The following is a 13,970-nucleotide window of genomic DNA, read 5'->3' as shown; positions in this document are numbered from 1 at the left end:
TTCTTGAGAGAGGAGGAAGAAGTGGTCCCTTATCCGAGTCAAGGAAAAGTAGGACTTAGGCAGGTTGAGAGGTAGGCACAATGGTGGTGGTGGACAGGTGTGGACAGACATCCCAGGCACAGAGCAAAGACCTAGAGGTAAGAAACTGCATAGGACATATCTAAGATCCAAAGCAGTCTAGCTGTGTTTGAGCCTAAAACATAAAGCAGAAGATGAAGTTATTTATATATAGCTATCTTCTCGTATGTTAATACTATCTTTTGTTCTGGAAGTAGGATTTTATATGCAGATGAATGTGTCCATTTGTTTATAGGAAAAGCATAGCAGAGGCACCTAGAGAATCCGTTCTTCTGTAGACCACTTTCTCCTGAGCTTTCTTCCAATATCTAAGAGTTACTTAAGTGAATGAGAATTCTGTTTCCATTGGTTATTCAGTCCTCTGCTTCTGAAGGAAATTGCATGATGGCTTGTTGGTAGTCACAAGGCCCTGTTTTTAAGTAGAGGAATTTATGTAATGTTTTCCTTGGACTGAAACCAGCTTTAAAGTATACAAGCATATAATTAGGTGACAATAGCTGCAAAAGCTTTCTAGAGATAACTGTAAAAATTGAAATGGTGGAAAATAGGTAGAGAACTGCAGAATTGTTTTTTGTTTTTGTTTTTTAGCTTGCTTTATTTTCTGGGTCTTTTTTTGTCAGTGAAATCCTTTTTTTTTTTTTTTAATGAAAATGTAGGGTAGCATAGGAAGTTTAAGCACATATGGTCTAGTAAGCATTTTTTTTTTGGATTTTTTTTTTTAATGACTATATTTTTGACTAAAGAACCTAAGAAATTGTCATCTTGAGTCAATGAAACTTAAAGAGAATTTGATCCATTTTCAGTATGCTGTAGCTTTCCTTATTCTGCTCCTAGGTCCCATGACATGGGATAGTTTTATTATTAATAAGATTACCTTTTGATCATATCACTTTGTTTTTCCAGTCGCTAGTTCCTTTGGATGGTACCTACAACAAACATACTTGATATTAAGTTTTTCTTCAAATCAAGTAGGGTTAAGATGCCACTAAAGACTTTTATTCTACTTCATACTTTAATGTATACTATTCCTTTGTCTATTCCTTTGTAACAACTCATTAGTCCTTAGACATGAACATTCAATCCTTTTTTCAGATGAGTAGGTTTTAAAGGTGGTCTTTTCATTCATGTCGATAAGGCCTCTTAGAATTCTAAGATCGAGTATGAACAGTTGAACATGTCTAGAGAGACTTTATCCAGCAGTACACATATAAACTGCTCTCTGTTACAACACAGCATAATTGTTAATATAAATGCTCTCAGGAGTTCTTTTTTTGTGTGTTTATACAGGCATGCCTGAATCGCTCTTGTACTGTTCCCTGCATGATCCGGTCAGCCCCTGCCCAGCTGGTTATGTCACAAACAAGGTGATTTCTCAGAAAGGTGTCCAGGGCTGCAGCTTTGTCCCAGAAAGTCAGCCTGTTGCATCCCTCCAGTGCTAAATCCCACTGCCTTGGATGCTAGCGCATTCCTGACCCCTTTATACCTTCTTATTTATGAATAGCCCACTACATAGAGTGGTTTATAGGAATTAAAGTAGGGCTACCTGCAGATGAGGTTAAGGTAAGGAATATATCCTCAGTATTTTCATTGTTGCAAAAAATTTGGGGATGAAGGAGGGTCAAGTACATGGCAAAAAAAGAAATTGCTATGATGGTAGAAAGCAATATTTTTTTATGCCATGCTTTATTTGCAGTTTTAACAACCTCAGGAAGCGCTAGGAAAGTTGCTGATGAGTGTTATCACATGTATAACTATATATAGTAGAATCTCGGTGTAATACTGCTTGCTTTTAGAACAGAATTTGAAAAGCTGGGTGCACAGCCAGAGATTTTAGCTAGTGAAGAACAGTATCAAAAAGATTTCATTAAAAGTTTCCACCTGAGACATGGCACATTGGTCTTGTCCCTGAGGACTACATTTTGGCAAGCCCTCGGTGTATGCTGCTGCTTTACAAATGCAACTACTTTTCCTGCACCCATTTTCATGTCAACGATATCTATTAATCTTACCTAAGTATTTTAAATTATTCTTCTGCTTTAAACTTTTTATTTTGTAGTTTTAATCTGAAAGAAAATATTTTTACCTCAGTTATCTACCCCATTTATAAGGGAGAAAGGATTCATTTGAACAGTGTTCTTAAGCTTTAGGCCAGAATAAAGACTGTCTGTGGGTTCCCCATTTATGTCCTTGTCAATCTCTTCTGGGAAGAAAGATAATATAGAAGAAGGAGTACCCAAAGAAAGAACATTATATAGAGATGCTTATGTATGTATCTGACTTCTTTATATCTGTATTTAACTTAATCTAGTAAACACTTATTAATCTTCAATAATGTGTGAGGACCTAGATTAGGCTTTTGGGACACAAACATAGATTGGGATACTCTATAGTCAGACAATGTACAATGGTACAGTTATAAGTACTATCATTTCTATAAAAGAACTAAGTACAAATTGCTGTAAGAGCTTGGAAGAGTGAGTGATGGATTATGCCCAGATAGGTTTTTGGAGCACAATAGAGTAGATAATATTTGAACTTTGTCTTGAAAGATGCATGGTATTTCACCAGACAGAGAAGTAGGGAAGGGCATTTCAGCCAAAAGGAACAGTGATTGAAGACAGAAAGATCAAAGTGTATGGTGTATTTAGGGACAGCATGCGTTGGAATGGGGTCTCGGAGAATGGAAGACTGGGCTGGAAAAGTATAACAGAGAATTCTTGGAGCTAGCTTGGAAGCTGGCTGTGCAGCCACTGAAGGGTCTCTATGAGCTATAGAGAAGGTCCTTGGAGAATTGGAATATAGTCCAATCTGTCCAAGATAATGAATTGCCACCATCTCTCTGTTTGTAAAGAAGAATTAAATTCAGTATTACTTTATCATTTTATTATTCTCTTTTGCTTTGCATATTCCTCTTGCTGATTCCTAATCATTTTGTTCATGGCAGTCTGTGTCTGTCTGGGGCATTGGGGGACGAGTAGAAATGACTGCTTCCAAGTTCATGGCAATTCAGCAGGCCCTTCAACCAGACTGGTTCCAGTGTCTCTCAGATGGAGAGGCATCTTTCGAGGAAGCAGCTTCCATAAAAAGGGCCAGAAAGTCTGTTGATCGATCGCTTCTATTCCTGGATAATTGTCTGCGGCTGCAGGAAGAGTCAGAGGTAAGGCTGCACCACCCACCACGTCTTTCTGTTTGAAGCTCTCATACTACCACCTTCTCTGCTCCTCCTCCTGCTTCTCACTTCCCCGCGTCTTTTACTCTCCTGTTTTCTTTTCCTGAACTGTAAGTATTCTGACTCTCTAGGATTCTGCCTTAGGCTCTCCACCCCACTTTGGATGTTTTCCCTGAGCAGCCTCCCCTTGGTTTTAATTGGTGAATAATTCTGAAATCACATGGGTAATCAAGCTCACTTGGCTTAGCTTCAGAATTACATCAAGTGGACTTCAGCTGGGTTCTAAGAATGCATCCCTCACGTGCGCCTCGAACTCAGTGGTAGCCAAACTCAGTATCTGATCTCCTCAGACCTGTTGTTTTTCTTTCTGTCTCTGTTCATAGCAGTCACCATGTTCTTCAGCCCAGAAATTTGTGTCTTTCAAGGCTCTTTTTTTATTTTTTATTTTTTTTATTTATTTATGATAGGCACACAGTGAGAGAGAGAGAGGCAGAGACACAGGCAGAGGGAGAAGCAGGCTCCATGCACCGGGAGCCCGATGTGGGATTCGATCCCGGGTCTCCAGGATCGCGCCCTGGGCCAAAGGCAGGCGCCAAACCGCTGCGCCACCCAGGGATCCCCAAGGCTCTTTTTTTAAAAGAAAATTTTATTTAAAATCAATTAAGTAAAAAAAATAAAAATAAAATAAAATAAAATCAATTAAGTAACATATGGTGTATTAGTAGTTTCAGGAGTAGAGTTTAGTGATTTATCAGTTGCACCCAGTGCTCATTTCATCCCATGCCCTCCTTAATGCCCTTTACCCAGTGACCCCATTCTGCCACCCACCTCCTCTCCAGCAGCCCTCAGTTTGTTTCCTGTAGTTAAGAGTCTCGTATGTTTTGTCTCCCTCTGATTTCATCATATTTTATGTTTCCCTCCCTTTCCCTATGTTCATCTATTTTGTTTCTTAAATTCCACATTCAAGGCTCCTTTTAATACCCATTTAAAATCCAATTGTTTACTCCTTCTTGATTCTATCTCCTTAAATATATCTAGGATCTGCCCCACCTCCCCATCTTTCTTATCACCACCTTGAGGCATAACCTCCTCATCTCTTATGTAGACAATTATCCTTTAAAATAATTCTCTCTGTCTTTTCTCATTTCTATGCAATCCATCTTCAGCCCTGCTATCTGAGAGATCTTCTTAAAACACAAATAGGAGCCCATATCCACTTCCCTAAGAGAATTTAATGACTCTTTTTGTCAACTCTTATGTGGCATGGATGGGCTGCTGTGACCTGGCCTCTGCATGCTCTTCCAGCCCAGTGCTTACTGCTGTTTCCTGTGGCTAACACCCTGGCCCCTCTGAGTTGCAGTTCCCTGCAATTGCAATTCCCTGCAGTTCCCTGAGGTGTTACCCTATTTCATCCTTCGGATGCTGTACAGGGACTTCTGTCTGGATTGTTTCTTTTCTTATCTCCAGCCATATTCCTTCTCTTGCTCCACATTGGCTCATCCCATTCCATTCATCGATCTAGGGAACTGTCTCTGACCCTTCCAGGAAGTTCTGTTCTTCCTTTGCTATCCCTTTAATTTGTATATGGCTGCACTATAGCTCCAGTTATAGCATAATGCAATGATTTCTTTACGTGTTTGTCTATATTAGATTGTGACTTCCTTAAACTCCATTTTTGAGTGTCTTTATTTTGTATCTCCATCACATAGCAGAATACCCTACATACGTAAGTCCTCAGTAAATGCTTGTTGATGGTGCTGGTTATAATGGGGTGGGGAGGATGAAACTGTGCCAGTAGCTCAGAGATCATGGTAGCAGAGTGAATGAAGCTCAGAAAGAATGCTGTCACTAGGAGAGACCAGAGCTGGTGAGAGAAGGGAAGGTGTGACCGAAGGGGAGAATTCAATGTTGAGATCATTTATGTGGAGTAATCCTGAGCAATGGTGACAAAGCATGTTGAGGTTGAGGAACATTGTTATCTTGAGTGTGCCAATAAAAAAATTTTAATTGGATAATTAAGTTAGTATACATAAAATGATTAGAAGAAACTTAGTTGTCATTCTGAATAGAACTCTCAATATCTGCAGTGAGAGTTCAGCGTGGGGACATTGGGACATTGCCGTGGGTCCTAATTGTTAGTGTTACTCACCAGCAATTGTTCCGCGCCAGTAATTATCATTGGAGGATGAGTAATGTTTACATGAGTAGAAAGGAGGACAGGGGGTATGACAGCATGATTATTAGAACTGCCGGATGAGCCTCAGGTCCCTCTTCCGTGCTAATCAGCCTTACCATTTCACATTATTGCTGTGTGTTGGTCCCTCTTTCTATCCCTATGATTATGCTGTTGTCTTGACATGATTATTTAGTACCGTCTCCCTTTACTCTTAAATGTGTCCCTTTTTTTTTTTGAAAGATAACTTTTTATTACTTTTATATACAGAAAACTCAAGAACGCACACTTAATCCAATTTGGTGGCCAGTTCTTTAGCCTCTGCCTTTTTCAGGTTGACCACGTGAACCACTGACTTTGGGCCCAGGACGTTGCCTACCCAGTGACGGCAGATCTCATCATATCCGTCATTGTAATTGTTTCTGATAGCTTCCAGCAGCTTTGCCCGAGCTACTGTCTTCCGAGTTAACCTGTGTGAAGGCAACAGTGGTGCAGATTTCCTGTGGATCAGATGTCCCAGCCTAGTCTTCCCCCTGATAATGTAGTAGGGAACCCCCATCTTATGATATAGGACATGCAGGAAAAACAACCAGCTCAGTGGGATCCATAGCATGTGCAATCACTACCAGCTGAGAATTTCTGTTTTCCACCAAGATGGTGACAATATTCACCCCTGCTTGAAGGACAGGTGGCATGTTAGTGGGGACATCCTCTTTGCTGGCAGCTTTATTCTTAGCCCAGGCCAACAGTCTTTACTTCTCTTGCTTTGTCTCTGGTTGTGTTTGTGGGTCAGCCTAAGCAGTTGAGTAGCTGTTTGGCAGTCTCAGGCCAAGGTCTTGGGTGAACTGGTTAATTGTAGGAGGTATTTTCAGACATTTATAGAGAAAAGCCCTTTGCCGCTGCAGCTGGATGTAGTGGGGCCATTTGACAAAGCGGGTGAGGTCCCTGTTGGACTGGATTCCTGTTGAATGCCAAAATTCTTAGGCTTTTCTTCAAACAGGATCGACCACCTTGCCTCCTGCTTCATGACAGCGGGAGCTGGGGCCACCGTGTTCCCCTTAGCCTTCTTTCCTTTTGGCATCTTGGATGGCTGGTGGAGAGAGCACATGTGTTCCATTTTAGATAGTAAGTTGTATGATTATACTTCTTAGTCCGTGAAAAGGGGTTTCCCATATAGATAGGGCTGCGCCAGTCATGTAAAGGGGCAGGCCCATGAAACTTCCTGCTTTGTATGTCTGCATACATCTTTTCATTTTCCTATGATTTCTTCCTCTTTTACTCACTGGATCCTCCTATCCTGAATGCCCTTAAATACTGAAGCTCCTCAAGGTTCTAGTGTTGGCTTTCTTTTCTTCTCTATCTCCTAGGCCAAGGATGGCAAAGGGGTTTCATCCCAAGGTGCTTGGAGCTGTGCCTGGGTGCAGCAGGGAGAGAGTATCTGTCAGCCCTGTCTGCCGTGGGAAGTGGCAGCAGTGTGCCAGGTGTCTGCTGTTCTAGCCTGGGTAGTCACATTTGTATCACACATGTCCATAACTTTAGGTCCGTGTACTCAGCTGCTGATAACCTCAAACTCAGAATGCACAAAACAGAATGATTATCTTGTCTCATCCTCCACTATTTTCCTAGGATTCCCTGTCTTTGCTCTTCCCATTGTCTCTCCGGACCTCCAAAACAGGAGCCAGAAATCATCCTAGACTTTTTAACTTCTCCATGGCCAATTGGTCAAGTTTGTTGATTGTACCTTTTTTTGCTCTTTTAAAAAGATTTTATTCATTTATTTGAGAGAGTGAGCAAGCAGGGGAGAGAGAGAGAGCACAGGATGGGGGAGTGGCACAGGGAGAGGGAGGAGCAGACTCCCTGCTGAGCAGGGAGCCTGATAAGGGGCTCTATCCCAGGACCCCAGAATCATGACCTGAGCTGAAGGCAGACACTTAACCTACTGAGCCACCCAGGCGCCCCTGTTGATTATACCTTTTGATGAAGTTTCAGATCCGGGCTTTCCCCTTCTGCCACTGCTACTGCCTTAGCCCACGTCCTCTTTGTCTCTCACCTGAACTGTTAAATGTTAAACTTGCTTCCTACATATCCTCTAGCCATACTCCTAAATCATACTCCACACAGCAGCCCAAGCATTCTTTCTGATTGTGACTCTCATGCTTAAATTGAGAAGTGGGATTCCCTGTTCACATTCCAGGCTTCCTTCCCATTCCTCTCTCCTACCAGAGAGCCACTGTTGATTTGCGTTTTTCCTTGCAAGCCTTACTTTTTAGTTGCATACACATAGTTTTTACATACATACATACTGTATGGAGTTTTCATTACATGAATATGATCAGATATGTGATCACAAACACATTCAGAAATGTGTTTATTTTTAATCAGTGATCTCTCAAAACTTGTCAATGCGTATATTTCTATATCTACTGCATTTAAAAAAAAAAAAAAGAAAAACACCTGCATGGGAAGCCATACTATGAATGTATCATAATTCATTTAAGCCTTTATTGATGTCTGTTTTCCCGTTTTTCATCATTCTAAACATTTTGTAAATATATCTTGATGCATATGAATGAATATATTTGTAGGAGAGATTCTTAGAAGTGGAATTTTAGGACATAAAGATAAAAGCATTGTCATTTTGAGAAGTATTGTCTACCTGCCTTTCCTAGAAGCTGAACTAATTTTTACTCTTTTTAGTTACCAGAGTATGTGTCATTTCTATAACACTTTTACCTCTATGGCGTTGCTATCTTTTAATTATTTTGTCTAAGCAATGTGCAAAAGTGGTATCTAACTGCTTCCAGTTTGTGTTTTCTTGCTGGTGAGGTTGAGTTAGCTCTCCATATATGTACAGGGCATTCACATTTATTTTTCTGAAGTTTATAGTCACATATCTGCCCAGATTTCTATGGGGTTGTCATTTCCTTAGAAGATTTCTTGGAGGTTTCCTATAGTATAAGTATTTGTCTATTCCAACAAGCAGCAAACTCTCCTTTGCCTTTGTTGAGAGTATATTTCACTAGAGAAGTTTTGTACTCAAATAGGTTAGCCTTTTCTAGTAAGCTTTAGCTTGCTTAAGGAGGCCTTCCTTACCCCAAGATTATAAAAACTTGAATATATCTTTTTGATACTTGTGTAACTCTTGTATGTTTTAGATTAGCCATGTGGGATTTATTTTTGTGGGTGGTATGCAGTGTAGTTTTATTTATTTTTTTCCAAATGGATAGTCAGTTATCTCAACCACAAAGTTATCTCTAGCTCAGAGACTTGGAGGTTGCCTGAAGCAGGGCTAACAAATGAAAACTGATCCTTTTGTCCTTTCCCTCTCATACTTGCTCAGCCTGTGTTTAATTTAATCTAAGCTCAAACATGACTCCACGTGTTGATCAGTTTCTCCTCAGTCTTTTCTCACCTATCTGAGTGGCTTTCAATTGTGTTTTTTGGAGCCCTAGAGGTTCTCGGGGAGGAGAGAGCCCCATCCCCTTTTCATGTTTCAACTGTAGCAGCTGCACTGAGATCTCTGCCATGTGAAGTTCATTTAAACAAAGGTCTCTACTACTGGAAACAGTTAAAAGCATTCAGTCCTTTCTTCCCTTAGGTCCTTCAGAAAAGTACCGTCATCGGAGTGATTGAAGGTGGAGATGTGATGGAGGAGAGACTGAGGTCAGCACGAGAGACAGCCAAGCGTCCCGTAGGTGGCTTCCTTCTGGATGGCTTTCAAGGGAATCCGGCAACCTTGGAAACTAGACTGTACTTGCTGTCATCGGTCACTGCAGAACTGCCGGAGGACAAGCCAAGGCTAGTGTTCAGTTAGGATGCAGGCCACACCTTGTGGGCTGCAGAGCAGGAGTGCTGGTGATTGTGTATTATGTGGAGTCTCTACACTGGGCATGTCTTTTGATGATCTGATTATGTCCTTTCTGTGCAGAGTCTGCTAAGGCAGACTCAGGGGAGAGTTTCCATCACAGATGTCCTGCCTTTGATTTCACAACATAGATGAGTGCAATTGCTGTGTGAATTAGTTTATTTGATCCTCATAAGTGAGGGCAAGTGTTATACTGTTTCCCCTCATTTTTGTGCCAAATGCCAATTTTATTCTTTATTCATTTTAACATGGTGCCTGGGAACAGGTGTAAAGTCATGTGGAACTCTAGCCTTAATCAAGGAAAGCTGAGGACAGATCTGGGGTGCCCAGCAAAGTGAAGGTGGGCAGTAGTAATAATAAGGATGTTGAGGAAGTTCTTAGATTTGAGGCAGGTAGTTAAGTCACTTTTTGAAATCAAGAGGACTGGCAACATTGACGGAACCGGTTCTTTCCTTATACACAAGATTCACTATGTACTTACTGGTGTAGAGAAATGATATGCAAGATTCAGAGCTCAAAACCCCAAAGTTCTGAATGCACCGATGTCTTATTAGACTACCCACGTTTTTCTTTTTTTCCTTTTCTTTTTTTGTTTTCAATCCTTAGTTTTTCATCCAACTTGGTATGAATATTCTTGCTTTTTTCGTATAGATCTATCAAGAAGTTTGGTTATAGAATGCTACTTTATGCCCTCTGTTTAGATGCTGTATAGTATATGTCAATTTTACCACTTAAAAAAAAATCCAGGTATAACTTGCAATAAAATGTATGAATCTTATGTAAAGTTTAATGAATTTTTACGTACATATGTAACCCTGTAAACATCAGTCAGAATAGGCTACTTCCAGCAGCACTTGGTCCACAGTTTTGACCTAGCTCTCCTGTGTCCTTTGCTCCCCTTCCTGTGCTGATTTTGTTCTGGTGCAGATAACAGTTCAGCACTAGTGTTTCTAGTCATTTTCTGGACTTCTTTGAGCTAAGTACTCACAGATGTCTGTTACTGGATTTGAGGGCTGGGATTGTTTTCATTCTCTATGTGCGCAGAAATGCCAGCTTCAGTTGGAGAGGACTTCTAAAACATTACATTAGTTGAAGGAAACTGTAGTCAGAAAAGCCGGCATCTATTTAAGTGTTCTGGTTGTTTAATATTACATAAGCCTTTTTTGGACTTCTCCTAGAAATCAGGGAGTCTGTAAGCTTTTCTCTGCCAGTTCATAAAAGGGACTATGGGTAGAAAAACAAACATAAAAAAAAAAAATAGCAGCCAGCCAGCCAGCCAGCCCTGATCTAGAGCACCTCCCCTTCTTGTTTCAGTGGCAAAACCTAGTTGAGTGGCATGATCACTCCCAGAATGCCTTACCTATTACCTTTGAAAATACCATCTCGTTCCACCATGCAGACTTTTTATTAGTGGAGAAAATAAAAGAAGAATAAAGAAAGCCAAGTAGTCTCAGATCTTACGGGCAGAGTTGAAATTCTGAGAGCTAGAGTTGCTTTGTAACTGAATCTATGAAGACTACAGTAGATAAAAAAAATGTCTTTCTTTGAACCAATTATAAAAAAGAATTCCTAGGCAAAATACAGTTAAAACATGGAAAGTTTTGAAGGGGGAAATAAAGCACACAGCTTTGCACTGTTTAAAAAATTTTTTTTTTTTAATTTGACATATAGTTGACATATAGCTTTGTACCCTCAAAAAAATCTGTGTAGTGACAGGCTATAAAGTTCAGTTGAAGACTAGAGGTTGTTTAGAAGGAATGGGAGGGGAAAGGAAACTACGTTGAACTTCTCTTTGTGACCCAAAACTCCACTGTTTGCTTTTTCAAATATCTCCTTAATCTTCACAACAAATCTTTGAGGTCTGTATTACTGCTCTTGTTTCTAAGATTAGAAAACTAAAACCCAGAGTGGTTAAGAAACCTTCCCAAAGTAGCACAATAAGAGCCCAGGTCTCTCTGCTGCCAAAATCTCATGTTCTTTCTACCATACCTTATTATCTGTTATGTGCCATGCAGCTGTGATTGGTGGGCTTTGTTATTACTGCTTTTTAAAAAATATTTTATTTATTTATTTATTTGAGAGAAAGAGAGCATGAACAGGGGGAGGGGCAGGGAAACCGGGGAAGAGGGAGAAGCAGACTCCCCGCTGAGCATAGAGCCCAACTCAGGGCTGGATCCCAGGATCCTGAGATCATGACTTGAGCCAAAATCAGAAGCTTGGCCAACTGAGCCACCCAGGCACCCTCATTATTACTACTTTTAATGCTCTCTGGAAAGTCTCTGCTTCTGTTCCTGGCATTGTCCTCATGTCACTGTTGTTACTTGTTCTTTCTTGTATAGGCTTATCTGTGGAGTCAGCCGGCCAGATGAGGTGCTCGAGTGTATTGAAAGGGGAGTGGACATATTTGAGAGTTTTTTCCCTTATCAAGTGACAGAGCGGGGATGTGCCCTGACTTTCAGCTTTGATTACCAGCCGAACCCTGAAGAGACACGTAGGTCTTCCGAAGTTAGTCTCGGTGTTATCTTCAAGTTTCTTCTATTTCCGTTTCATTATTGCCTTGAGTCACAAGCCAGAAATATGTGCATACTATAACACCAGCCTTTTATAAAACTACATGTTTATTTGTTGTCTATGCTCTAGCATGTCGGCACACAACACTGGTACTTAGTGCTATACCTGTAGCTCATCAATACTAGGAAGTGATTTTATGGTGAGCAGAACCAAGAAAAACAACCCTTTCTATTAACAATATGAAAAAAGAACATTCAGAGTGAATAGTGATGCAAGTCTAAGAACAGAACACCTTTGAACTACTTAGTAAAAGTTAATTCAGTTTTTCACAAAAGAGCTCTTGCCTGCTTTTTGCAAACCACATGCTATCAAAATACTGAGAGTCTCACCCCTTCTGATCCTAGTGTTACTTTTGCTTTTTTTTTTTTTTAAAGATTTTACTTATTTATTCATGAGACACACACACACACACACACACACACACACACACACAGAGGGAGAGAGGCAGAGACACAGGCAGAGGGAGAAGCAAGCTCCATGCAGGGAGCCTGACGCAGGACTCGATCCCGGGTCCCCAGGATCATGCCCTGGGCTGAAGGCAGTGTTAAACCACTGAGCCACCCAGGCTGCCCTACTTTTGCTTTTATGGGCCGTTTATTTATTTGTTTGTTTATTTCACAAAGAGGTAGGAGAGGTGTTTTCCTCTGCTAATATTGCTTTTCTTGTATTGCTTATTCCGAAGTCAAGAAAATCAGTCTCAAAGTGTGACATTTAATTGACAGTAGGAAAAGAATTGGGATATGAGCTGGGATCCCTTAGAGCATCTAGCCAGTTTTTCTGGAGAACATTTGCACGCCCAGTCTGCCCTCTGGCCTTCACAGGTGTGCTTTCCTTTCCTGCTTCCTGTTGTCCTTGGAACTCTTTATTCCGCCGGCCCTACGTATAACTTGGGCCAGAGGCTTCCTTAAAGATTCATTTTATTCCCCACAAGTTATTAAAATTTCATCCAGAAGATGTTACAGTTTTTGTAAAGCCCCCTAACCATCAATCTAAATTGAATTACTTCTGGAAACAAAATCAGATTGGTCAGATTCTTATATATAGGAGGTCAGTTTTGCTGTCCTTTAAATTGACCAGAATATAATGTACAAGAATAAAAAAGCATACCACAAACACTGTAAATGTTCATTTATAAGCTTACTTATTTCCACAAGGACTTGGATAACTGTTAGTCATTCTGTACTGTGAATATTTAAAACTTAACAACCTGATATTGAGTTCTCCGGAATAAACAAATTCCTTTTTGGCTAGAGAAAGCTGTTTTCTTCATGATTAGGAAAACTGAAATAGTTTGAACATTTTCCATTAGAGTAGTATTGTTAATCATATTTGTGTGTATATATGTGGTAAATTAAAATCTTTTGCCAATTACAAAGTGAAAATTACAAAAGAATAAGTTGCCAAATACAGGAACCAATATAGTTCTCCCTACTGACAAGGATTTTCCAAAAAGCCAGGGCATTATTGTGGTTTCCCACGTCAGCATGCAAATTCATGGCAGCAAAGTTAAAACAGCCCAGTGCTCAATGCTCAGGTCACGTCTCTTTTTCCTTTGATCAGGACAAAATTCCTTCTTAGGACTGTCTGCCCATTCTCTTTGGGCCGACCCTGAGTTTGTTATTACTCCTTCCCAATAATACTTCTCTACTTGCCCCTGTTCAAGACAGCTGGCTCTTTGCATAGTAATTGGTGTATCCCATATATATCAGAAGTGTTCTTTCTTAAAGAGTTCAAGGGAACAACCCAAGTCCCCATTTAGTTCTGGATAATCTGAGTTCCCTGGAGGCTAGGGTCTCCAAATAGAATACATAAATTAAAACCATATTCTTCTTTTTTAAAAAAAAAAACAACAACAACATATTCTTCTTTTAATCTATTTGGAACATAAGCAGTTCCAAAGCACAATTAATTTGCCTGTAATGATGATAAGGCATAACTCCGATATACACACACAAATTTATTTGTCTCTCAAACACACACACACACACACACACTCTTACACTCTCAACTGTTTTTTTTTTTTTTTTTTTTAAGATTTTATTTATTCATGAGAGACACACACAGAGAGAGAGGCAGAGACACAGGCAGAGGGAGAAGCAAGCTCCATGCAGGGA

General features: G+C 40.3%; 1 protein-coding gene across 4 annotated transcripts in view; it reads left to right on the top strand.

Annotated features, from left to right (window-relative positions):
• The window catches only part of QTRT2 (queuine tRNA-ribosyltransferase accessory subunit 2), a 144,624-nt gene that overhangs the window by 6,735 nt on the left and 123,919 nt on the right, over positions 1 to 13,970 (top strand). For all 4 annotated transcript variants that reach the window (XR_012024224.1, XM_072811675.1, XM_072811676.1 and 1 more), the window contains exons 5-8: positions 1,366 to 1,442; positions 3,023 to 3,235; positions 9,019 to 9,218; positions 11,625 to 11,776. Coding sequence is in view for 3 of the 4 variants with exons in the window: in XM_072811675.1 (XP_072667776.1) it covers positions 1,366 to 1,442; positions 3,023 to 3,235; positions 9,019 to 9,218; positions 11,625 to 11,776 (642 nt within the window). In the remaining variant the exon portion in view is untranslated. The remainder of the gene's footprint in view (positions 1 to 1,365; positions 1,443 to 3,022; positions 3,236 to 9,018; positions 9,219 to 11,624; positions 11,777 to 13,970) is intronic.

Source organism: Canis lupus, chromosome 35, assembly GCF_048164855.1.
Source record: "Canis lupus baileyi chromosome 35, mCanLup2.hap1, whole genome shotgun sequence".
NCBI classification, from domain to species: Eukaryota; Metazoa; Chordata; class Mammalia; order Carnivora; family Canidae; genus Canis; species Canis lupus.
The sequence above is the reverse complement of the archived record's forward strand: the minus strand, read 5'-3'. Positions and strand labels throughout refer to the sequence as shown.